At 40.5% G+C, this 26,529-nt stretch overlaps 1 protein-coding gene across 19 annotated transcripts in view; it reads left to right on the top strand.

Annotated features, from left to right (window-relative positions):
• MEMO1 (mediator of cell motility 1) overlaps nt 1–26,529 on the top strand; it is a 652,780-nt gene that overhangs the window by 585,168 nt on the left and 41,083 nt on the right. For all 19 annotated transcript variants that reach the window (XR_016229495.1, XR_016229493.1, XR_016229502.1 and 16 more), the window contains 3 exons: nt 5,411–5,479; nt 18,790–18,902; nt 22,101–22,212. Coding sequence is in view for 6 of the 19 variants with exons in the window: in XM_051843036.3 (XP_051698996.1) it covers nt 5,411–5,479; nt 18,790–18,902; nt 22,101–22,212 (294 nt within the window). In the remaining 13 variants the exon portion in view is untranslated. The remainder of the gene's footprint in view (nt 1–5,410; nt 5,480–18,789; nt 18,903–22,100; nt 22,213–26,529) is intronic.

A 26,529-nucleotide genomic window follows, 5' to 3' on the forward strand; every position in this document is an offset into this window, starting at 1 on the left:
AAGAGAGCTGGATCTGAAGAGGAGCAGCCAGTATACAAACTGGCATCCATATGGGATGCTGGTTCCTCAGATGGAGGCTTAGCCTACTGCGCAATGGCGCCAGCAAGAACACTTCTCCCTGCCCCGCCCCGAAACCTTTTACTTAAAGAATACAAATTTCATGCATTTCATAAATACAATTTTAGGAACATAGTGATTCTTTCCCCTGTACCTGCTCTCCCACTCACATTCCCAACCCTCTTCCTCCTCCCTCTCCTATTTCCATTATTACTTTTTACTTAGATCTATTTTCATTTAACTTTACACACATACAATTAACTCTACACTAAGTAAAGAGTTCAACAAATAGTATGCAAAAAAAAAAAAAAAAAAAGGCAAAAAACCAAAAAACTGTTCCTCAACAGTCGAGACAAGGGCTGTCCCAAGTCATTGCGTCTCGAGGTGTTAATGTCACTTCTATAGACTACCTTTTAGGTGCTCTATTAGTTATCACAGGTCAGTTAGAACATATGGTATTTGTCCTTTTGGGACTGGCTTTTTTAACTAAATATGATGTTTTTAAGTTTTATCCATTTTGTTGCAAATGACAGGATTTCATTTCTTTTTTTTTTTCCTTAAAGATTTATTTATTGGAGAGGCAGTGGCAGAGAGAGAGAGGTCTTCCATCTGCTGATTCACTCCCCAGATGGCCACAATGGCCAGTGGTGCGCTGATCCAAAGGCAGGAGCCAGGAGCATCCTCTGGGTCTCCTATGTGGGAGCAGGGGCCTAAGGGCTTGGGCCATCCTCTACTGCTTTCCCAGGCCATAGCAGAGAGCTGGATCGGAAGTAGAGCAGCCAGAACTGGAACTGGCACCTATATGGGATGCTAGCATTGCTGGTGGCAGCTTTACCTGCTATATCACAGTGCCGGGCTCTTGCCCATTTATTTCTTAATTGACTTATTTTTTTTTTTTTTGTTGTGGAGTTTCTTGATCTCTTTATATATTCTGGTTATTAATCTTTTATCAGTTGCATGGTTTGCAAATAATTTATCCCATTCTGTCAATTGCCTCATCACTTTCCTGAATGTTTCTTTTGTAGTACATAAACTTCTGTTTAAGAAGAGAGAAAGAGACACAGAGAGAGAGAGAAATAGATCTTCCATCTGCTGGTTCACCTGCCTGCAATGTCTGGGGCTGGGCCAGGCTGAAGCCAGGAGCCAGGAACTTGATCCAGATCTCCCACGTAGGTGGCAGGGTCCCAAGCACTTAGACCACCCTCATCTGCTTTTCCCAGGCTATTAGTAGGGAGCTGGATCAGAAGTGAAGCCGTTGAAACATGAATCACTGCCTGTATGGGGTGCTGGCATCCTAGGGGGTAACTTCACCAGCTATGCCACAATGCTGACCCCAGTGATTTTTTTTTTTTTTAAGATTTATTTATTTGAAAGGCAGAGTTATGGAGAGAGAGGGAGAGGCACACAGAAATTTTCCATCTGCTGGTCACTCCCTGAAGGGCTGCAGTGTCCAGCGCTCTTCTAGATGGAAGTCTAGGAGCCAGAAGGTTCTTGTGGGTCTCCCACATGGGTTCCAGATCCCAAGCACTTGGGCCATCTTCCACTGCTTTCTTAGAGGCACGTTATGATCCATCAGATCAGAAATAGAGCAGCAGGGAGTTGAACAAGTACCCATATGGGATGCCATGCCCACAATGTCAGCACCGCGCTGATCCGATGGCAGGAGCCAGGTACTTATCCTGGTCTCCCATGGGGTGCAGGGCCCAAGGACTTGGGTCATCCTCCACTGCACTTCCCTGGCCACAGCAGAGAGCTGGCCTGGAAGAGGGGCGACCGGGACAGAATCCGGCGCCCCGACCGGGACTAGAACCCGGTGTGCCGGCGCCACAAGGCAGAGGATTAGCCTAGTGAGCCGCGGCGCTGGCTAGATTTACCATTAATTAATCATGTTTTAAAAACTTTTGATTTTTCTTGTAGTCTTATATAGAGTATATGGTTCTTCAGGTATTCTTAGAGTTTTCAGACTTGTTGCTTTTCCTATTCTGTGAAATCCTTCTCTTGCTTCACACATGTAAAGATCTCTAATGGTGATTAAGAGTGTGGGTTTTAGAGCTCTGTTGCCTGATTTTGAGTTCTGATTTCATCACTTAACTATCTCTGTGGCCTTGTGCAAGTTTTTTAACCTCTACTTTAGTTTCTTCATCTATAAAATGGGAAAAATAGTAATTTCTGTCTCAAAAGGATGGTGTGAGGATTAAAGGAATTATACCTTGCAGTATTCAGAAAGGTGCCTGACACATAATAAACATATAGTAAATGTGATTACTGTTACAGTTAGCCCCTCTTCCTGATTTGGTCACTGAAATTTGTTAATTTTTTTCTTTTCTTTTTTTTTTGACAGGCAGAGTGGACAGTGAGAGGGAGAGACAGAGAGAAAGGTCTTCCTTTTGCCATTGGTTCACCCTCCAATGGGCCCCGCGGCCGGCACGCTGCGGCCGGCGCACCGCGCTGATCTGATGGCAGGAGCCAGGTGCTTCTCCTGGTCTCCCATGGGGTGCAGGGCCCAAGCACTTGGGCCATCCTCCACTGCACTCCCGGGCCACAGCAGAGAGCTGGCCTGGAAGAGGGACGACTGGGACAGAATCCGGCGCCCCGACCAGGACTAGAACCTGGTGTGCCGGTGCCGCAAGGCGGAAGATTAGCCTATTGAGCCACAGCGCCGGCTCTTTTCTTTTCTTTTCGTTTTTTTTTTTAAAGTTATTTATTTATTTGAAAGGCAGAGTTATAGAGAGACAGAGTCAGGGAGAGAGAGAGAGAGAGAGAGAGAGAGAGAGGTGTGTTCCATCTGCTGATGCAGTCTCTAAATGGCTGCAATGGCAGGAGCTAGGCTAATCTGAAGCCAGGAGCCAGGAGCTTCTTCCAGGTCTCCCATGTGGGTGCAGGGGGCCAAGGACTTGGGACATCTTGTACTACCTTCCCAGGCTACATCAGAGAGCTGGATGGAATTTGGAGCAGCCAGGACTTGAACCGCTGTCCATATGGAATGCTGGCACTGCAGATGGTGGCTTTCCCCGCTATGCCACAGTGCTGCCCCTGTTAGTTTTTCTCTGTTAGACTAGAGCATTTATTTCCTAGACTCCACTAGCACTGATCCATGACAATAGCACCTCTTGCTTGATATTGCCACATTTTTTTGGAAAGATTTATTTATTTTTTGAAAGAGTTAACAGATTGGAAGGGGCGGGGAGAGGGAGGATGGGTGAGAGGGAGGGAGGGAGGGAGGGTGAGAGGGAGGGAAAAAAGACAATGACAAAGAAATAGAGATGTTTTGCATCCCCTGGTTCGCTCCCTACATGGCCAGAGCTGGGCCAGGCCAAAGCCAGGAGCCAGGTACTCTATCTGGGTGTCCCATGTGGATGGCAGGGTCCAAGCACTAGGACTGTCTTCCGCTACCTTCCTAGGTACGTTCGCATGGAGCTGGATCAGACATTAGGTGACTAGAACTGGAATTGGTGCCCACAGTGACTTTGGTGTCACAGGGTGGCATCTTAACCTGTTATGCCACATTGCTGCCCTTTTGGCTTCATTTATTGTTTGTTATTGTTTGCACTTAAGAAGGTAATGAGGAAACATTAATAATACAAATTGAACTGAGTATTTTTGTAGTCTTTACATTGTGAATTACACAAGAAGGTGAGAAAATACTCTTTAAATATGTAAAACCTTATCTAATCAGCAAAGAACAGCCGTTACATTCATTGATGAAGGGGTGAAGTTCAGGATATGTCTTGATTGTATCACTTTTAAAAATTATTTTTTGTTATATATTGACAAATTATAGTTGTACCTACTTGTATTTAGGAGAGTAGGAGGTGAGGTTAGTATTTTGGGGTGTAGCCTGAAATTAGGCCAGTTAGTCTACTGTGTCTGCAGACATTCTACATCTTCCATTGTGAGACTGTTCAGAATCCACCTTGCTAGTGCGATTGAAATGTATGCTGTTCGAGTGTTAGCTCTAGTTCCCATGCTGTGCAACAGATCTACACACACATACACAGTCACACAGACTGAAAATCCTGTCAGACTTACTTCTTGGAGCTAACTGGGGCTTATACCCTTTGATTATCACCTCTCTATTCCTCCCATCCCCTAGCCTCTTAACCATGCTTCTACTTTCTACTTCCGTGACTTCAGTGTTTGGGATTCTACATATAAGTGAGAACATGCAATATTTTTCTTTCTGTGTTTGGCCTCTTTCACTCAGTATAATGTTCTCTGGTTCCATCTCTGTTGCTGGAAAAGACAGAATGTCTTCCTTTTTTAAGGAATACTCTTCCATTGTGTGTATGTACACACATATATATCTGTTCATGGACACTTAGCTTGAGTTCATAACTTGGCTATTGTGAATAGTCGTTCAGTGAACACAATGGTACATACATCTGTAACATACTGAGTTCAGAATTTCAAGTAAATAAGAGTGGGATTGGTTGATGTTTTTCTGTTGTTGCTGTAACCATCATTTGGCTATATGTGTAGAGCAAAAATAGATTCTCTCAGAAGTGACAGTTGGTTATATGGAATTTGCAATGATGAATACTGAATATTTTACCATTATTTATAAATCAGCATACATCTTTCTACATCAGTAAAATTTTATTATGAGCTTATGTGCACACATACACACACACACACACCCTCATATTCTTTTTACCTGCAGAGCAGTTGTTGAAACATTAACCGGTGTACCACTGGCCACATACTATTAAGTAATTAAGCAAGCACTATGGAAAACAACACTAGATTCATGTAGCTAGAATGAGCCAAGAAAGAAAAATGAGTTCAGGAAGCAAAGTCATTGCGTCAGTGTTAAAACTGACTGCATGCTGAGCCCCGAAAATGGAAAGGACTAGTGGTATGGTGAGGAAATGAGAGTAACACTGGCTGGCGGCCAGGTCAGTCCTTTTACTACCAGGCGCACAGAGGGAAGTGTATTGTTGGTCGAATGGTATTTGTTTTGGTTTCCTTTGACTTCCTCTTGGTCTTGATGTTGTTCGACTGTAGTCTACTAATGCTAATGAGGAAAAGTATGAAAAACTTTATAACATAACTTAAAATACATGACACATACCTTTATGTGTTATGTTAATAACTGTAAGTAAGCAAAACTTAGTTGTTCTCCAGACCAAAAAATATTACAAAATATTTTTAAAATTTGGAGTTGGAACAAACTATAGAACAATTTTATGTTCCCTTTTGTGTACAAGAGGTTGCATCATTAACTGCATTACATTTTAATCTATGCATTCAGTTCTTTTATGTTTGCTATAGTTTTATTTCTTTCAAAGTTTTTTTTTTTTTTCAGAATATCTTGATTTTGGTTATGATGAAGTTAAAATGTTTTGTTTTTTAGCCATGCAGGATATACGTACTGTGGGTCTTGTGCTGCCCATGCTTACAAACAAGTGGATCCATCTATAACGTAAGTAGGAAATAGATAAAGTGTATAATTTAAAATCTTTGATACTTGTTAAATTGTGATCACTAAAAAAGTAATTTGCAATGACGGAATGAGATACTTGAAATATTTTAAAATCTGGCTGAATTTAATACCGTGTTTGAAGCTTGTTAGCTTTTAATTCAATGACAGTTGTGAAATTTTAAGAAAAATGTTCTGGGAAGTTGAAACTGGGTTAAGTAGTGTACGACTCTCTGAAGTAGAAAATTTGTCAACTTTCCAAAAGCTTCTGCTGGAAATAGCCACTAAAATTAGTTTGCTGACCATTAATTGTTAATTTACTACGTATTAGTCAATACCATGTTGCAGTCTAGTTCCAGATGTAGGAACTGAATAAGTTAAACAATTGATCATCTTAATTCTGTCAAGTGTTGATTATTAAGTAAACCTGTTCTAGTAGAGGTGTAATGAAATCATTCACCAGAAGTAACTCACAGCCGCCATGGACTTAAAGCAACCCTCTTTTATTTTTAGGTGGTGTTCTCTGAATATTGTATCATAGTTTTTTTGAAAAAAATTTTAGCAAGTTTTTAGTAATGAATAATAGATGAAGTTTTGGTTAACCTTGCCTCTTTTATGCTGATTTGAGGAATATCTTTAACAAATACTTTTAATGCATATTTAACATACAATCTTAAGTAACTTCAGAAATAAGAACAAATAGAAAGTAAATTGAAAAGATTTTTGAAGGCTTCTTTCATTTTACCTGGGTTTATCAGCCTGCTATAGCATTTCCAATCCTTTTTCCATTTGATGGAATTTCAGTTAATGATGATTTGTGGTAATGGGATTCCCCAGAAGTAAATTTTGTTTAGGGATATACAGAGGAGTAGAGAATCTACGTTGGTAGGAGTAGAAAGCAGGTGTTAAATCGATAGATGGAAAGTGAGACTGGAAGGAAAAGGAAGAAGAAAAAGAGAAGACCAAAGAGAGGTAAATGATGGGTGATAATGATAGGATTGTTAAGTAGAGTCAAATAAAAGCTGAATTCTGAATAAATTTAAGAGTTTAAATGACAGTTGTAGTTAAATTCCTTTGAAGGTGGCATACTCTGAGGGTTGCAGTGTTTTTTAAAGATGAATTTGTTTGTGTGAAAGCCAGCGTTACAAAGAGAGAAGGAGAGACAGAGAGAGAGAGAGACATGTTCCATCTGCTGGTTCAGTCCCTAATGGCCACAACATCCAGAGCTGGACCAATCAGAAAATGAGGAGCCAGGAACCTCTTCTGGGTCTCGCACGTGGGTACAGGGGCTCGAGTATTTGGGCTATCCTCTGAGGCCTTCCCAGGGACATTAGCAGGGAGCTTGACTGGAAGTGGAGTAGCCAGGACTCGAACCTGTACCCTACCTGCTATGTCACAGTGCCAGCCCCCTTTAGAGACCTTTGAGAATATGGAAAGGACATCTTTTAGTGAACTATGTGAAGCAGAGAGAGCAAAGAGAGCCCAAGAGAGGTTAAATTCTATACCATCACTTTCTTTTCTTACCTGCCACATAATCTATTTTCTACATGTCAAACAGGGTTATCTTGTAAAATGTAAATAATGTCATGTCACTTCTCAGATCTTCAAAGTGATAGGAATGAATATAATTTTAAAAAGGCATTACAAATAACAGGTAAAAGAATATGTCACAATTGATGTTGGAAGGCTGCCAATTTGGAAAAAGAAATTGTTTTAGAGTCAGTACTAATCCATACATCAAAGTAAACAACAGGTAAAGATGTCAAATTAACTGGAGAAAAATTTCAAGTGAAAGCTAATTTAGAACATAATTTATCTAGATGCTTAGGAGACATTGTTAGAGAGATTATAAAAAGTGGTAAATTATAATTGGAAAGATTAAATTACATTTAAAATAACTTGTATGTCATAATGTATCCAAACAAATCAAGGAAAAGAACAGGAAGAATATTTGTAGGAAAAGGACAAATAGTATTAAAAAACCAAAAATCTAATAAAAATGTTATTTAAAATTAAATAAAAAGTAATTATGATTAATAAAAGAATAGGAATAATGCTTTACTGTTCTAATGAATAAATATAAAGAAAAACAGCAGTGAGGAACCAGCTTAAATGATTAATCCAAGAATAATAGTGTAATTATTTTATATAGAACTGGGTATGGTGCAGTTAGTTTTTTGTTTAAGAAAAAAATGTCAATTGACAGTATATATCAGATTAGTACTTTAGGAATGAAATTTGTTAATACATATTAAGACTTATAAGAAATGTATATGTTTATTGGCTTATAAATTCAGTTTCTGAGTTTCAGTTCTGTAAGTCCAAGTATATAAAAAGTAAAATGTGCAACATTATTGTTTAATTAGTTCAAATTTTGAATAGTGAGTTCATTACATAAATATAACAGTTTATTCAATGGAATTATCGTTTAACATAATGGTTATGAAGGCTTTGTAGTAATTTGGAAAATATTTATAATAAAGCAGGTAGAGGGCTGGTTCCAAGATGGTGGAATAGGGAGGGCGCTTACTGATCTAGTCCAGGAGAAGATAGTTTAATTAAAGTGGAGATAGTGTTGTCTCAGGGAAGAGTTAGGGAAAAAACGGTAGAGGAAACTCTTCTGTAATTAGAGGGACACGGTAGACCTATGTGGAGGGCCTGGGTGCCCATGGCTTGGGACCCTAGCAGCCGAGAGCCTCTGCACCAGCGCTGTAAAGTGAGGTGAGACGAGACCGCAGTAGCCCAAGACACTGGTGGAAAAGCGGCAGGAAGAGCCTAGAGGGAACGAGGCTTGGTGCCCTGTGGGGGGAAGTACACCAGCCTCACTAGAGGAGAGAAAAAAGGGATGATATGGACATGATTCTATCCACTCACTTTACAAAGGCATGCGAGCCAGTAGAGCAGGCACCATTTTGGGTATACGTAACAGCTGCGCCAGCTTGGGCTGCGCCCGGCAGTCAGCTGAGCAATCAGCTGAGTGGAGAAACCTGACACTGGTGGGCAGTAATAGCAGGATACTAAGACCTAGTAACTGTGTGGAGCTTCTGAATCCAGACTGTGGGGGAAAAAACAAAACAAAACACTGAGAATGTGGCCGAGACGTTTAGTAGTCTCGGTGGGAGACTCATAAGCTCGGGCGGCCCTGGCTACCCAGTGAGACACTGCAGGGGAATCTGGCTCAGGCGGCCCTGGCTACCTGGTGAGAGACATTGCAGGGGAATCTGAGCTTACACTGAGGACTGCACAGATCCTTTGTGTGGTCCTTGAGACAGAGCAAACGAATATTATACCCACTGGGGCTAGTGCTCAGGCACTGATGGACATCAAGGAAAAGAGCTCAGCTGAGCGCAATTACTTCCCTTCTGATTAAAAAAAAAAAAAAGAGGGAGAGAAGATATATGTCCCCAAGCCTGGGTATGTCACCTTAGGCGTGTCCTTAACCCTGAAGAACTGAACAGAGCTCTCTGGCCACACCCACCACAAGCCTCTAGAGATTCACTGAAAGCAGACATTCCACTTATCTACAGAGTCATAGTACAATGAAAAAAGCCACAACAGCGGAAAAAAAGAGAAATGAAGAGTATCTCCACAAGTACTGAACAACAAGTGCAACAACCCAAGAAAGAATATGGAAGACAACATGAAGCTCCCAAAAGAACAAGGAACTTGGAGCCGGCACCATGGCTCACTTGGCTAATCCTTCGCCTGCAGCGCCAATATGGGCGCCGGGTTCTAGTCCCGGTTATTCCTCTTCCAGTCCAGCTCTCTGCTGTGGCCTGGGAAGGCAGTGGAGGATGGCTCAAGTGCTTGGGCCCTTGCACCTACATGGGAGACCAGAAAGAAACACCTGGATGCTGGCTTTGGGCTGGTGCAGCGCTGGCCGTAGTGGCCATTTAGGGGGTGGACCAATGGAAGGAAGACCTTTCTTTCTGTCTCTATCTCACTGTCTATAATTCTACCTGTCAAAAAAAAAATTAAAAAAGAACATGGCATTCAACAGAAGATTATGAAGACGAGATAGAAGAAATGCAAGACCTGGAACTCAAAAAATTGATGATAAGAATACTTAGAAGTAATCAAAAGCAAATGCACGAACTGCTGAAATCCATGCAGGACATGAAAGAAAATCTCTCTCGTGCAAATGAAATCTTAAGGAGGAATCAAAATGAAATGAAGAATTCAATAGAGCATGAAATTGAGATATTGAAGAGAAATTAAAATGAAATGAATAATTCAATAGAACAAATAAAAAATGCAGTTGAGAGCCTAAAAACAGAATTAGTGAGGCAGAAGAGAGAATATCGGACTTAGAAGACAGAGCATAAGAAAGTATACCAAACCAAAGACAAGAAGAGGAAATTAGAAATCTGAAAAATATTGTTGGGAATCTACAGGATACTATTAAAAAACCCAACATTCGGGTAGTAAGAGTTCATGAAGGCATGGAGAGAGAGAATGTATCAGAATGCTTTTTTAGTGAGATTTTTCCAGAAAACTTACTGGGTTTGGAGAAAGAATGAGACCTCCAAGTACGGGAAGCACACAGAACTCCCAAGACATGACCAGAAAAGATCCTTGCCACAACACATTGTAATCAAACTCACTACAGTGAAACATAAAGAAAAGATCCTAAAATGTGTGAGAGAGAGAAACGTCAGATTACTCTCAGAGGATCTCCAATTAGACTCACAGCGGACTTCTCATCAGAAACCCTACAGGTTAGGAGGGAATGGCAAGATACAGCCCAAGTCCTAAGAGAAAAAAACTGCCACCCCAGAATATTACATCCTGCAAAGCTCTCATTTGTGAATGAAAGTAAAATAAAGACCTTTCATAGCAAATGAAGATAACATTGTTTTTCCTGTATCCCATAAGTTTTGATATGTTGTGTTGTTAAGAGGAAAGTTTATAGCAATAGTTGCCTACATCAAGAAACTGGAAATGCACCAAATAAATGTGCTTTCAGTGCATCTGAAAGATCTAGAAAAAATACAGCAAACCAAGCCCAAAACTAGTAGGAGAAGAGAGAAGTTACAATTAGAGAAGAAATCAACAGGATTGAGTGAAAAAAATTACAAAAGATCAGCAAAACGAAGAGTTGGTTTTTTGAAAAAATAAACAATTGACACATCATTGGCCCAACTAACTAAAAAAATGAGAGAAAAGACCCAAATCAATAAAATCAGAGATGAAAAAGGGAATGTAACAACAGACACCACAGAAATACAGAGTCACCAGAAATTACTACAAAGAGTGGTGTGCCAGCAAACAGGGAAATCTATCAGAAATGGATAGATTCCTGGACACATACAACCTAACTAAATTGAACCATAACGGAAACAAATTGAATCAGTAATAAAGGCCTTCCCAACAAAGAAAAGCCCAGGACCGGATGGATTCACTGCTGAATTCTACCAGACATTTAAAGAACTAACTCAATTCTTCTCAATCTATTCAGAACAATTGAAAAAGCGGGAATCATGTCAAATTCTTTCTATGAAGCCAGCATCACCTTAATTCCTAAACCTGAAAGATGCAGCAGAGAAAGAGAACTACAGACCAATTTCCCTGATGAACATAGATGCAAAAATACTCAATAAAATTCTGGCCAATAGAATGCAACAACACATCAGAAAGATCATCCACCCAGACCAAGTGGGATTTATCCCTGGTATGCAGGGATGGTTCACTGTTCACAAATCAATCAATGTGATACACCACATTAGCAAACTCCAGAAGAAATACCATATGATTATCTCAGTAGATGCAGAGAAAGCATTTGATAAAATACAACACCCTTTCATGATGAAAACTCTAAGCAAATTGGGTGTAGAAGGAACATTCCTCAATACAATCAAAGCAATCTATGAAAAATGCACGGCCAGCATCCTATTGAATGGGGAAAAGTTGAAAGCTTTTCCACTGAGATCTGGTACCAGATAGGGATGCCCACTCTCACCATTGTTATTCAGTATATTACTGGAAATTTTAGCCAGAGCCATTAGGCAAGAAAAAGAAATAAAAGGAATACAGATTGGGAAGGAAGAAGTCAAGCTGTCCCTCTTTGCAGATGATATGATTATTTAGGGGATCCAAAGAACTCTACTAAGAGTATTGGAACTCAGAAGAGTTTGGCAAAGTAGCAGGATATAAGATCAATACACAAAAATCAACAGCCTTTGTATACACAGGCAATGCCACGGCTGAGCAAGAACTTCTAAGATCAATCCCATTCACAATAGCTACAAAAACAATCAAATACCTTGGAATAAACTTAACCAAGGACGTCAAAGATCTCTATGATGAGAATTACAACATCTTAAAGAATGAAATAGAAGAGGATACCCAAAAATGGAAAAATTTCCATGCTCATGGATTGGAAGAATCAATATCATCAAGATGTCCATTCTCCCAAAAGCAATTTATAGATTCAATGTGATACCAATCAAGATACCAAAGACATTCTTCTCAGATCTGGAAAAAATGATGCTGAAATTCATATGGCGGCACAGGAGACCTTGCAGAGCTAAAACAATCTTGTACAACAAAAACAAAGCCGGAGGCATCACAATACCAGATTTCAGGACATACTACAGGGCAGTTATAATCAAAAGAGCATGGTACTGGTACAGAAACAGATGGATAGACCAATGGGACAGAATAGAAACACCAGATATCAATCCAAACATCTACAGCTAACTTATATTTGATCAGGGATCTAAAACTAATCCCTGGAGTAAGGACAGTCTATTCAACAAATGGTGCTGGGAAAACTGGATTTCCACATGCAGAAGCATGAAGCAAGACCCCTTCCTTACACCTTACAAAAAAATCCACTCAACATGGATTAAAGATCTAAATCTATGACCTGACACCATCAAGTTATTAGAGAACATCGAAGCAACCCTGCCAAGAAATAGGCATAGGCAAAGATTTCTTGGAAGAGACCCCAGAGGCACAGGCAGTCAAAGCCAAAATTAACAATTGGGATCGCATCAAATTGAGAAGTTTCTTACTTCAAAAGAAACAGTCAGGAAAGTGAAGAGGCAACCAACAGATTGGGAAAAAATATTTGCAAATTATGCAACTGCTAAAGGATTAATAACCAGAATCTACAAAGAGATCAGAAACTCCACAACAACAAAACAAACAACCCACTTAAGAGATGGGCCAAGGACCTAAATAGGCATTTTTCAAAAGAGAAATTCCAAACGACTAATAGACACATGAAAAAATGTTCAGGATCACTAGCAATCAGGGAAATGCAAATCGAAACCACAATGAGGTTTCACCTAACCCCGTTTAGAATGGCTTACATACAGAAATCAGCTAACAACAGATGCTGGTGAGGATGTGGGGAAAAAGGCACACTAATCCACTGTTGGTGGGAATGCAAACTGGTAAAGCCACTATGGAAGCCAGTTTGGCAATTCCTCAGAAACCTGAATGTAGCCCTACCACATGACCGAGCCATCCCACTCCTTGGAATTTACCCAAAGGAAATTAAATTGGTAAATAAAAGAGCTGTCTGCACCTTAGTGTTTATTCTAGCTCAATTCAGAATAGCTAAGGCATGGAATCAACCTAAATGGCCATCAACAGAAGACTAGATAAAGAAATTATGGGATATGTACTCTATAGAATACTATACAGCAGTCAAAAACAGTGAAATCCAGTCATTTGCAACAAAATGGAGGAATATGGAAAACATCATGCTGAATGAAATAAGCCATTCCCCAAGGGACAAATATCTTATGTTCTCTCTGGTCTGTTACAAATAACTGAGCACCTAAAAGGAACCCTGTGGAAGTGAAATGGACACCTTGAGAAAAAGTGACTTGATCAGCTCTTGTCCTGACTGTCGAGGAACAGCTTACTATTTTATTCTTTTTAGTATTTTTTTGTTCTACTTAATACTTAATACCCAAGCACTTGGGCCATCTGCTACTCATAGCAGGGCATTGGATCAGAAGTGGAGCAACTAGGTCTTGAATCGGTGCGCAATATGGGATGCCAGTGTTGCAGGCTGTGGCTTTACCTGCTATGCTACAGCACCAGTGCCCGAAGACCTGCTTTGTAAGGCATGTGTGAAAACTTGGATGTAGGCAGAGACATTTGGCGTTCTTAGGGAAGATATATACATAAAAAATGTTAATGATCAAGAGGGGTCAGGGACTGGCGCTGTGGCGTATCGGTTACAGCTGCTGCCAGCGGTGCTGGCATCCCATGGGTACTGGCTGCTCAACTTTCAATCCATCTCTCTGCTATGGCTCAGGAAAACAGTAGAAGATGGCCCAAGTCCTTGGGTCCCTGCACCCACATGGGAGACCCTGAAAAGAAGCTCGTGGCTCCTGGCTTTGGATTGGCCAGATCCAGATGTTGTGGCCAGTTGGGGAGTGAACCAGCAGATGGAAGACCTCTCTCTCTTTCTGCCTTTCCTTCTCTCTCTGTGTAACTCTGACTTTCAAATAAAGAAGTAAATCTTTAAAAAAAAAAAAGGGGGGGGGACAGGATAACAAAGAAGGGACTAGTTTATTTCAGACTTTAGAAACCATCTTATGGACTGTGGATATATTTTCTCCAAATTAATTAGAGACATACACTCACACATACATGTACTGATTTAAAACTCACAGTGTACTTATGTACAAGTTATTACTTGATTTGATTCATATATTTCAACAAAGGACAGAAAAACAGAACTAAAAGTAATCTTTCTTGGGGTCACATGACATTTTTTTCTTTAGTTAAAATCTCTACTTCCTTAAAAAATTGAGTTATTTTTCATTATCTGGAGTAAGTAGTTGAATAAATATTTATGAAATTGTAAATAGAAAGGCAGTTTACATTTTGGGTACACAGACTATAATCACCATGGTAACTCCACAAATGTGAGTTCTCTGGAGTTACATGGTAAGTACATTTCTTACTAAGAGTATGCCTAATGATTCCTCCCTCCCTATTTTTTCCATATTAAAAATTTCTTTTACATTTGTAGTGATAGTGCAGATATACTAATATTAAAAGTATATATATATATGTTTTAAAGATTTATTTATTTATTTGAAAGTCAGAGTTACATAGAGAGAGGAAAGGCAGAGAGAGAGAGGTCTTCGATCTGCTGGTTCACTCCCCTAAATGGCCGCAAGGCCAGGGCTTGGCCAGGCCAAAGCCAGGAGCCAAGAGCTTCTTCTAGGTCTCTCACGTGGGTGCAGGTGCCCAAGGACTTGGGCTGTCTTTTCCTGTTTTCCCAAGCCATAGCAGAGAGTTGGACCGGAAGTAGAGCAGCCGGGACTTGAACCGGCGCCCATATGGATGCTGCCATTGCAGGTGGCATCCTTACCCGCAGTGCCAACCCCCCAAAAATACATATTTATTTAAAGACACAATATCTTGCAACTGAAGGGAGGGAATATTACTTGGTCCCTTATTCCTGTTACTCATTTCTTTCCAAAATATTCCCATGACCTTGATGTTTACAGATACAGCAGTCTGTCAAAAGAAGCTGCGTGAACTTTAATGTTCACTATAAGTTTTCTTTATTTTTTAAACATTTATTTATTCATTTGAAAAGCAGAGTTACAGAGAGAGGGAGAGACAGAGAGGTCTTCCATATGCTAGTTCACTCCCTATGTGGCTTCAATGGCCAGTGCTAGGCCAGGCCAAAAATCTAGGAGCTTCATCCCAGTCTCCCACATGGGTGGCAGGTACCTAAATGCTTGGGCCATATTCTGTGGCTTCTCCCAGGCCTTTAGCAGGGAGCTGGACTGGAAGTGGAGTAGCCAGGACCTGAACAGGTGCCCATATGGTTGCTTGCATTGCAGGCAGCTGCATTACCTGCTATGCCACAATGCTGGCCCCTGTTAATTTTCTTTTGTTAGCACTTAGCTAATAAAGAGTCTGATATAGAGATTACAACTGGGTTCATATGCATTCTGTTTCCTTCTCTTTAGTGATAACTAGCAGTTTTTGTTTTGTTTTCAAGTACATTATTTTTAAGGATTTTTATACTGATTTGACCTAAACCATTTTTTTCCCTCATCTTCTCAGTCAGATGTGGAACTTTACTATACTGAGTATGAATGAATTTTTACTGAACTAGAAAGAATCTGTTGGGTATACAATTAAATACTTCAGGGTTGATGGAGGGCCTTTCCTCTTAAGTCTTGGTTTGGTCTCCCACAAGGCAAGCCAGGAAAGTGGTCAGATACCAGAGGAGGCAGCTGGACTTGGAGCAGACCTTTGGGGTTTATTTCTGGAGCAGTGCTGGCTGTTTTTGGCTGCTGTTAGAAAATCATGTTAAGCTTTTGGATTCTGTCTGTGCATTGATTCTAGATTGATATCTTAAAAATCATTTCCTATTTTAACTAATTTTTAAAATATTTATTTATTTGAAAGGCAGAGTGATGGGGATTGGGGGGTGGGTGGGAGAAGATATCTTCCATCTGCTAGTTCACTTCCCAAATGCCTACAATAGCGTGGACTAGGCCAGAGTGAAGCTAGGAGCCAGGAACTTTCTCCAAGTCACCTACACAAGTGGCAAGAACCCAAGTAGTTGGGCCATCATCAGCTATCTCCCAGATTTATGAGCAGGCAGCTGGATTGGAAGCTTAGAGTAGCTAAGGACTTGAACTAGGCATTGTAATATGGTGTGCGGGTATCTCAAATGGTGGCTCATCCCTCTGCCACATAGAGCCTGCTCTTGTTCTAATTTTAGTATCCCTTTGTCTGTCTCATGGAAATACGTTCCTCAAGGAGGGAGGGAGGGTAGTATCATTATATTTTTAGAATCATATCTGTGGCTGGCCTTGTGGTGCAACAGGTAAAGCTTCCACTTTGAATGCCAGCATCCAACATGGGTTCTGATTTGTGTCTTGGCTGCTTGACTTCCAGTCCAGTTCCCTGTTAATGGGCTGAGAAAGCACTGGAAGATGACTTGGGTCCCTGCACCCATGTGGGAGACCTGGAATGAAGCTCCTTGTTCCTGGCTTCGACCTAACCCAGCGCTGGCCGTTTAGGCCACTTGGGGAGTGAACCAGCAGATGGAAGGCCTGTCTCTCCATTTCTTCCTCTTTCTGTCTCTCCCTCTCTGTAACTCTTTCAAATAAATAAATAAATTATTAATATACCAATATATACTATACATTAATGTAATTATTAATTCATTTTGTTAATTAAAAATATGAACTGCATGAAATCTGTTCTTTTTATTAATTAAAAATACACGTACAAATGGGAAAAATACGTTTCTCAGTGAAAATACTTTTTATGATTGATTCTTTGTTCATATTATACCTGAGTTTAAGCAGGTCACCCACACATTCCTGAGTTAGCATTATATATGTCCCATATTAGACTTCAGTTTAAACAGTTGTTAGGATATTTAGGTGCTGTTAAGATAGGAGAACAGATAGGAATCTTTTTGTTTTGTTCATTTAGGAATCCATAGGTTGGACTGTTTTTGTTTTGGACATGATTGTTGAATTGATGACAAGAATTGAGGATTTGCAGCGCTAATAGTGTGTTGGTAGAATAGTGTGGAGAAAGAGAGTATGTTTCTGACCAGAAGTGGCCTGTGGGTGAGTGAAGTCTTTTTTTTTTTTTTTTTTTTAATTTATTTGACAGAGTTAGACAGAGAGAGAGAGAGAGAGACAGACAGACAGACAGACAGAGAGAGACAGAGAGAAAGGTCTTCTTTCCGTTGGTTCATTCCCCAAATGGCTGTGACGGCTGGAGCTCCGCCGATCCAAAGCCAGCAGCCAGGTCTTCTTCCTGGTCTCCCATGCTGGTGCAGGGACCCAAGCACTTGGGCCATCCTCCGCTGCCTTCCCAGGCCACAGCAGAAAGCTGGACTGGAAGAGGAGCAACCAAGACTAGAACCGGTGCCCATATGGGATGCCGGTGCCACAGGCGGAGGATTAACCAAGTGAACCACAGTGCCGGCCCCAAGTGAAGTCTTAAATGTTTGCTGTGTGTGACTTCTTGAGGGAGTTTGGAGACTAAGTGGAGCATCAGCTGCAACTTTATTTCTCCTCTTTTCTTTTCCAAAATACAAAGTAACGTATGGTAAAAGATTCATTAATTTTCTTAGCTGTAGTAAAAATAAGTACATTGCTAAAGTTCATATTCCATGCCCTGCAAATTTTTTGTATGCTGTAAGCTGTTTTGTTTGTGTATGGTACAGAAGTGTTGGTTCATATGAATCTTAGAGAACAGAGAAAGTGGGTAGTTGGAATTTAGGTTATGGGTTTGGTTTGGATGTTGGAAGTACAGTGAGAGGAAGTTGATGTCAAGATAAAGATTTAAGCTACAGTGTAGCTTCTTCTCTTTAGACTGCAGTGCAAGTAACATGTAATCAGATTTCTTTGTTTTTGGGACTGACTTCTACTTGAAAGGAAGTAGAGGAAGCTTATTACATAGATTTCTTCCCCTGTAAAATGCTGTTCTCTCTTCCACAAAAAAAAAAAAAAAAGTGAAAAGAGTTTTTTCAAGATGTGTCTTTGTAATGATATTTATATGGATTTTTAGAATTTTACGCTGTTACACATTTTGTTAAAGTTATGGTATATCCTAGAAGGTGATTCTAGAAGTTTAGCATTTTGAGATTTTAGCAGCTGAAATGGTTAAAATTCAGTTAATAAAATGCAGTTTTTGAAAACTTGTATCCTGGATGTTGTGAATACAGAGATGATTTTATGCATAGCAGGTTGGTGTACTGTAAATATTGTTAGCTGGTATTCCTTGTTATTGAATATACTTCTTTTAAAAGCCTTCTAACATAAAGAAAGGAGTAAGGAATTTAATCTAATTTATGGAAGAGCAAATCATTAGTTAGGTGTATTAGTTTTCTGTGACTAACATGAGCAAATATCATGGACTGAGTGGCCTAAACAACAGAGCTTTTTTCCAGAGCTCTGGAAGGGAGAGGTCCAGGATCAAGGTGCTGGCAGAGCTGGCTTTTCCTGAGGCCTCTTTCCTTGGCTTGTGGATGACCGCCCTCTTGCTGTCTCCTCAGACATAATCATCCCTCTGTTCAGGCAGGCCACTCCCTGGTGTCTCTTCTTACAAGGACGCCTGTCAAATCGGATTAGGGTCCTACCCTGATGACCTCATTTTGACTTAATCCCTTCCTTAAAGACTATCTCCAAATCTGGTTTCAATCTGAGGTTCTTGGATTGGGACTCAACATATAAATTTTAGGGGAACGCAATTTAAATATTAGGTAATCAAATCAATTAAGAGGAAGAAGTAATTATTTAACAGTGTTTGTGTAGAAGTGCATTTGCTCTATTTTTGCTGTGTATCTCTCCCAGCCGGAGAATTTTCATCCTTGGACCTTCTCATCACGTGCCCCTCTCTCGATGTGCACTTTCCAGTGTGGATATATATAGGACGCCTCTGTATGACCTTCGTATTGACCAAAAGAGTAAGTATATAGAAGTCTTATGGGTTTTAAATAGCTAAAGTGCTTCTAACAGGAATTTTAAATTAATTTTAAAAACTTAAAAATATAAGTGATAGACTTAATATATCAATTTTTAAAAAAGAATTTGTTACAACTAATCTGTATAAAATCAAAAGAAAGATAGATAATCAATCTTCCATATTCCTAAAAGATGCCTAGTGTTTTCCTACTAGCTGCAGAACTTTGTCAGGTTCTACGTGTCCAGACTATAGTGGTTATTGTATTCAGGGATGTACCATGTAGTCTTTGTACCATGAGTCAAGAAATTAGATACCCATACCAACTTGATGAAAAATATGGGCATATTATAATGTCTCATATGTGAATCACTTTTCCCACTGTAAATAGATAGTGATGATAAGACATGTATTTCCTCTCAAGTGATTTTGTGGTGAAAAAATGGGACTATCGTTTTATAACTTATAAAAGATTAACTTCTACATGAATCTTTTTTTAAAAATATTTATTTACTTATTTGAAAGTCAGAGTTACACAGAGAGAAGAGAGGCAGAGAGAGAAAGAGAGGGAGAGATCTTCCATCCAGTGGCTCACTCCCCAACGGGCTACAACAGCTGGAGCTGCGCCGATCTGAAGCGAGGAGCCAGGAGCCTCTTCTGGGTCTCCCACATGGGTGTAGGGGCCCAAGGACTTGGGCCATTTTATATTGCTTTCCCAGGCCATAGCAGAGAGCTGGATTGGAAGTGGAGTGGCTGGGTCTCGAACCGGCGCCCATATTGGATGCCAGTGCTTCAGGCTAGGATGTTAACCCACTGCGCCACAGCGCCGGCCCCTACGTGAATCTTCTGTTATTTTTAACTACGTTAATTTGTTTGTTATTTTTTCCTGAGTGTTCCAGAAATCATAGTTTCTACATAACACATGTATAAATTAAAACCTTTCAAGTTTATACCAATATTTTTGGAGAAGTAAGAGAAAAATATGAAACAATACATCCTGAACAAAGATTTGCCTTCCTCAAAATAATTACCTTCATAAACTTGGTTTTATCTTTCCCTCTCATCAGATTATTACATTTGGGGTGCTTTTGTTTCAGGAAATTTTGCAGCACTTTCTTCTGTTAAATGAAAATAATTGATTTGTAAAAGAAATGATTAGCTCTTTTGTTTTAGACTTAAATTTTCATAATTTGAGTTTTTTTTTTTTTTTGGACAGGCAGAGTGGACAGTGAGAGAGAGACAGACAGACAGAAAGGTCTTCCTTTGCCATTGGTTCACCCTCCAATGGGCTGGCGCGCTGTGGCCGGCGCACCACGCTAATCCGAAGGCAGGAACCAGGTGCTTCTCCTGGTCTCCCATGTGGGTGCAGGGCCCAAGCACTTGGGCCATCCTCCACTGCACTCCCTGGCCACAGCAAAGAGCTGGACTGGAAGAGGGGCAACTGGGACAGAATCCGGGACTGGTCCCTGACCGGGACTGGAACCCGGTGTGCCGGCGCCACTAGGTGGAGGATTAGCCTATTGAGCCGCGGCGCTGGCCAATTTGAGGTTTTAAGTATCACAGAGTAGTAGGAATTTGTTATTGGAATGTATCTTTTTTTAAAGATTTATTTATTTATTTGAAATTTAGAGTTACACAGAGAGAAGGAGAGGCAGAGAGCGAGAGCGAGAGAGAGATCTTCCACCCTCTGGTTCACTCCCCAATTGGCCGCAACAGCGGGAACTGGGCCAATCCAAAGCTGGGAGCCAGGAGCTTCTTCCAGGTCTCCCACGCAGGTGCAGGGGCCCAAGCACTTGGGCCATTTTCTGCTGCTGTCCCAAACCATGGCAGAGAGCTAGAACAGAAGTGGAGCAGCTTGGTCTTGAACTGGTTCCCATATGGGATGCCAGCAGTGCAGGCAGTGGCTTTACCCACTATGCCACAAGGTCGGCCCCTGGAATATATCTTATTAATGAAGCTTAGGCCCTTAGATGGTTTTAGGGGACACACATCACTTTTTTAAAAAAATATTTATTTATGTATTTGAAAATCAGAATTAGAGAAGACACACACATACACAGAGAGAGAGAGAGAGAGAGAGAGCGAGCGATCAATCGATCTTTCATCTACTGGTTCACTTCCCAAATGGCTGCAGTGGTTAGAGCTGGGTCAGGCTGAAGCCAGGAGCCAGGAGCTTCTTCTGGGTCTCCCATGTTTGTGCAGGGGCCCAAGAACTTGGGTGATCCTTTACTGATTTCCCAGGTGTATTAGCAGGGAGCTGGATTGGAAGTGAAACAGCCAGGACTTGAACTGGTGCCGATATGGGATGCCCACGTTGCTGACAGCAGCTTAACCCACAGTGCTGGACCCTCATACTTCATTTTCAAAACCTTATTGAAGCATTCAGAAAATTTTAGATTTTGGATAGCTTGCTAATGAAGAAATGGAGAATTTTAAACCAGGTGTAATTTTATGTAAAAAAAAAATCATTCTTCTCTTTTTTTCTTTCTTTGGTATGGTAAAATCTACTTAAGGATTTAGATATTAAATTGTTCTGTGATAAAATATTCTCATCATAGTCTCCTACCCCTCTCCCCCAAATGGTGAACTTCACCTTTTCTTTGCCCTGTAGTATCCAGTTTTACATATTCATCAGAAGCGTCTGAATTACTAAGTATTTTAAGTTGGCATGGTACAATTTATGATGTGATCTGTCACATGAACTTGATTTAGAGTTTTGAGGAAAATAACATTCTTAACAGGAATTTTCTGTTCTTGGTATGGCAGAAACTTGAGATGTGAAGTAGTAATGGCACACAATTTATTAAAAAATGAAACTTCAAAGCTACCTTATTCAATTTCATGAGTGGCCAGTGGCTTTTCCATATTTCACTAGGAGTTCTCATTAACTGTGTTCTTGCTAGTGGGCCCTGATTAAGGTCAAGGAAAAGCCTAGACCCAGGGGTGATTTTAGAAATAATGAAAGAAAGAACTGATGAGAAATTTATTATTTCTTTATATAACTTAGGTATAGAATGATGAGTAAGTATTATTTTGCCTGGTAAATTATAAAATGAGGATTTTTTTGTTAATGAAAATGAAAGACAATACTCTGCTTCTTTCTCTTGCTAACGCGTGCTATTTTGTGTTAACAGGGTAGAATTTGATAGGATAAGGATATATGTTAATGTCATTGTTTTAATGTATTCTGAAATCTCTTTAGTTTACGGAGAACTGTGGAAGACAGGAATGTTTGAACGCATGTCTCTACAAACAGATGAAGATGAACACAGTATTGAAATGCACTTGCCTTATACAGCTAAAGCCATGGAAAGGTATATTGATTGATGTAATACATCTTAAACCAGGCAATTATTTTTTTGAAATTATTTTGACTAGGGTAAGATAATTATGAGAGTAAAGAGGTAAAATACATTTTGTTATCTGAAGTGAATAAAAATTTGAGATTAGAATGTCTTAATGTGTTTTGAAATTGATTTTGAATAGTTTGCCTCTGAAGGCAGATTGACAGAGTTATTTTGTTACATGGAAATGTATATATAAAAAAAGTGTGTGTATCTTGGCTTTCTTGATCATTCATTGCTTTTCTCAGAGTAATGACTAAGTTCTTTTATGGTACAGTGTTATATTTAATCATAAAGTTTTAGATTTGGAAGTAACTTTAGAGACCATTTATTTCAGCCTTATATGAAGCACACAGATTTCTCTCATGACTGATTGTTATTTGGTACCTGCTAAAGGTCTTCCAGTGGGGATGCTCACTGGACTGTAAGCAGAGTGAAGATAGGGACACAGTATCTGTTTTGCTTTCCACTGTCTATAACAGTGTGTAATCCCAGGCCCAACAAGTGGTACTCATTAATTTACTTTGGTAAAAAAAAAAAAAAAGTTTCTGGAGTTTTCTCCTTTTAGTGCAGCATTTGAATTAGAGATTCTTCTTTGTCAGTCACATTTCCTGATTTTTTTCAACCATTTCCTTCATATGGATTTGATATTCCACTTACTGTTTGACTAATTTGAAATATGGTATTATTATTTCTTTTAATTTTTTCACTGTATTCTGTCTCTGTTTCTTTTAAGATTTATTTATTTGGAAGTCAGAGTAACAGAGACAGAGGGAGAGATGGAGGGAGGGAGGGAGAGTGGGAGACAGAGAGAGAACTCCCAGTTGCTGATTTACTCCCTAAATTGCTGCAATGGCAAAGGCTTGGCCATGCTAAAGCTAGAACCCAGGAGCTTCTTCCTTGTCTCTCACATGAGTGGCAGGGGGCTAAATAGTTGCTTTACCCAGGTGCATTAGTAGGGAGGTGGATCAGAAGTGGAGCAGCTGGGACACAAATCAGTGCCCATATGGGATTCTGACATTACAGGTGGTAGCTTAACCCACTAGACCACAACACTGGCCCCTACCATATTCCCTTAGTAAAGTACTTGGTGCGTTGTAGGTTCTCTGTTGTATATGTTAATGAAGTCAAAGATTACCATGGAATTTTTAATGCTGTGGCTTATGTTATATCAGCCGATATACTTGTGACCTACTAAAACCCACTGCTTTTTTTTTTTTTAAAGATTTATTTATTTATTTGAAAGGCAGAGTTATGGAGAGGCAGAGGCAGAGAGAGTGAGAGAGAGACAGACAGACAGACAGGTATGTCTTCCATCCTCTCGTTTACTCTCCAAATGGCCTCAACAGCTGGAGCTGGGCTGATCTGAAGCCAGAAGTCAGGAGCTTCCTTGGGGTCCCCTATGCCAGTATAGCGGCCCAAGGACTTGGGCCATAGCAAAGAGCTGGATTGGAAGTGGAACATCCATATGGGATGCCAGCACTGCAGGCGCTGCTGTACCTGCTATGTCACAGCCTGGCTCCTGAAGAATTTTTTAAAAATCCATGTAATATTAAATTATAAGCCAATTATTTTAATTAAATTTCTTTTAACACATCCTAGGTTTTCATAAATTGTGAAAACATATATCATTTATTTCTTGGATTGCTTTTATCATAATTACATTCTTAAACCTCAAAAGATCATAGAAAATTTTTGTTTGCTGAAATATTTACATATTTTATCAAGAGAAAATATAATTTAGACTTAATAGACCTCAGTAGAATAAAACCAGTAAGCTGACAACAATATCCTTAACGATTTTAACAAAATAACATTCTTTTGGTTATTTTAAAAGCATGACATATATGCTGTAGAAACCTTAAGAAAGTGGAAACTTTAGCAAACAAAAATACTTTTCATAGTTCTCCCTCTTTTTTTTTTTTAAAGATTTATTTATTTTAAAGTCAGAGTTAACACAGAGAAGGAGAGAGAGAGAGAGGTATTCTAATTTTTTTTTTATTTTTTTTATTTGACAGATAGACAGTGAGAGAGAGAGAGAGAGAAAGGTCCCCAAATAGCCGCCACGGTTGGCACTGCGCTGATCCAAAGCCAGGAGCCAGGTGCTTCTTCCTGGTCTCCCATGCGGGTACAGGGGCCCAAGCACTTGGGCCATCCTCCACTGCCCTCCCAGGCCAGAGCAGAGAGCTGGACTGGAAGAGGAGCAGCCAGGACTAGAACCCGGCGCCCATATGGGATGCTGGCACTGCAGGCAGAGGATTAACCAGGTGAGCCACAGCGCCAGCCCCGAGAAAGGTATTCTATCCGCTTGTTCACTCCCCAATTGGCTGCAGTGGCCAGAGCTGTGTCAATCTGAAGCCAGGAGCCAGGAGCTTCTTCTGGGTCTCCCATGCAGGTGCAGAGGCCCAAGGACTGGGCCATCCTCCACTGCTTTCCCAGGCATAGCAGAGAGCTGGATGGGAAGTGGAGCAGCTGGGCCTCCAGCTGGTGCCCAGATGGGATGCGGCGCCCAGATGGGATGCAGGTGCTGCACCAGCTGCTCTCCTTAATTGTGTTAAATGAGTTACTGTCATGTTACACTGGGATCCCTAATACTCTTAAGTAGTACCTAGTACTTTTTCTTTGTAGCATTTGTTATTTATTATTTATTATTCTATGAGTTATTTATTATTGTTTAACAAATTATTTCAGAATTTAGTGGTTTAAAATTTTAACTGTTTCATTGCTTGCAATTTTGGAGTCAGGAATTAGCGGACAAGGGGAGCATTTTGCTCTGGCCCACAAGATGTTGACTAAGGTGGCTCAGATTTCAGGATGGCCTTATTTGTTATTATTAATAATCTTGTCTTGGGTCTTAGTGCTTTTATTTGAGATCCCTCATTTTTTCTCTAGGTAGACTTTTATTTATCAGCTGTGCCTTTTTATCTTCTTGTCCTCTCTTGCAGTGAATAACCTGGGTTCCTACTTCTTATTTTTTTTTTTGGCAGGCAGAGTGGACAGTGAGAGAGAGAGAGACAGACAGAAAGGTCTTCCTTGGTTCACCCTCCAATGGCTGCCGCGGCCGGCGCACCGCGCTGATCCGATGGCAGGAGCCAGGTACTTACCCTGGTCTCCCATGGGGTGCAGGGCCCAAGCACTTGGGCCATCCTCCACTGCACTCCCTGGCCACAGCAGAGAGCAGGCCTGGAAGAGGGGCAACCGGGACAGAATCCGGCGCCCCAACCGGTACTAGAACCCGGTGTGCTGGCGCCGCAAGGCGGAGGATTAGCCTAGTGAGCCGTGGCGCCAGCACCTACTTCTTATTCTTTTAAAAAATTTAATTCATCTGAGAGGCAGACAGAAATCTCCCATCTACTAGTTTGCTCCCCAAATGCTTCCAACAGCTGAAGCGGGGCTGGGCCAAAGCCAGGAGTGGGAACTCAAACCCAGGTCTCCTATCTGGTTGGGAGGAAGCCTGTACCTTGAACTGTCCCTTCTGTCTCCCAGGGTCTGCATTAACAGAAAGCTGGAGTTAGGAGTTGGAGCAGGGTGTTGTACCAAGGTACTATGAAATGGGCCATGTGTGTCTTAACCTGGCATGCTTAGACTTCTTCACATAGGCACACAGGGTACTAAGAGAGCAAGAAATAGTTTCTAATCCTAAAACCACACAGCACTATTTGCACTGAATTCTCTTTTTCATAGTTCTTAATATCATCATGTCAGCCAAGACTTAGGAAAGGAGAAATAGATTACCCCTTTTTCTGGGAGGAGTAACATAAATTTACAGGAATAAGAGAAATTGTTGATACCATCTGTGTAATATATATCCATCCCTTCCAGCTGCCCCAAAATCTCATCCGGTTATGACCCCAACTCAGAGTCCATTATCATATGATCTGCATCAAGTTAGGGTCTGAATGAGGCTCCTTGGGTGTGCGATTTTGAGACAGGGATAGTTAATCACAGTAGATAGTCCCATTGGAGAGGGAAAGATTGGGAAGCATGGCGTTCTGTGAACTAAAGCAATTCTGTGCTCTAACCAAGGACCAGAGAGTGTTCCTTGATTATGGATTTCTTCTGTCTTCTGGTAGTTGTTTTGTAATTTGTTGTTTTTCCTGTATTTTACTAGATCCTTTGGACTGTTGACTCCACTCTTTGAGTCAGTTTGACTTTTCCCTAAGAAATGGACCTTAGGGCTGTTGTGGCATAGCAGGTTGAGCCACTGCCCATAGGGCACATGTTTAATTCCCAGCTGCTCCACTTCCCATCCAGTTCCCTGCTAATGTGTCTGGAAAAGCATCGGAA

The sequence above is a fragment of the Oryctolagus cuniculus genome, chromosome 2, assembly GCF_051225735.1.
Source record: "Oryctolagus cuniculus isolate XC-2025 breed Fujian yellow rabbit chromosome 2, ASM5122573v1, whole genome shotgun sequence".
Taxonomy (NCBI): domain Eukaryota; kingdom Metazoa; phylum Chordata; class Mammalia; order Lagomorpha; family Leporidae; genus Oryctolagus; species Oryctolagus cuniculus.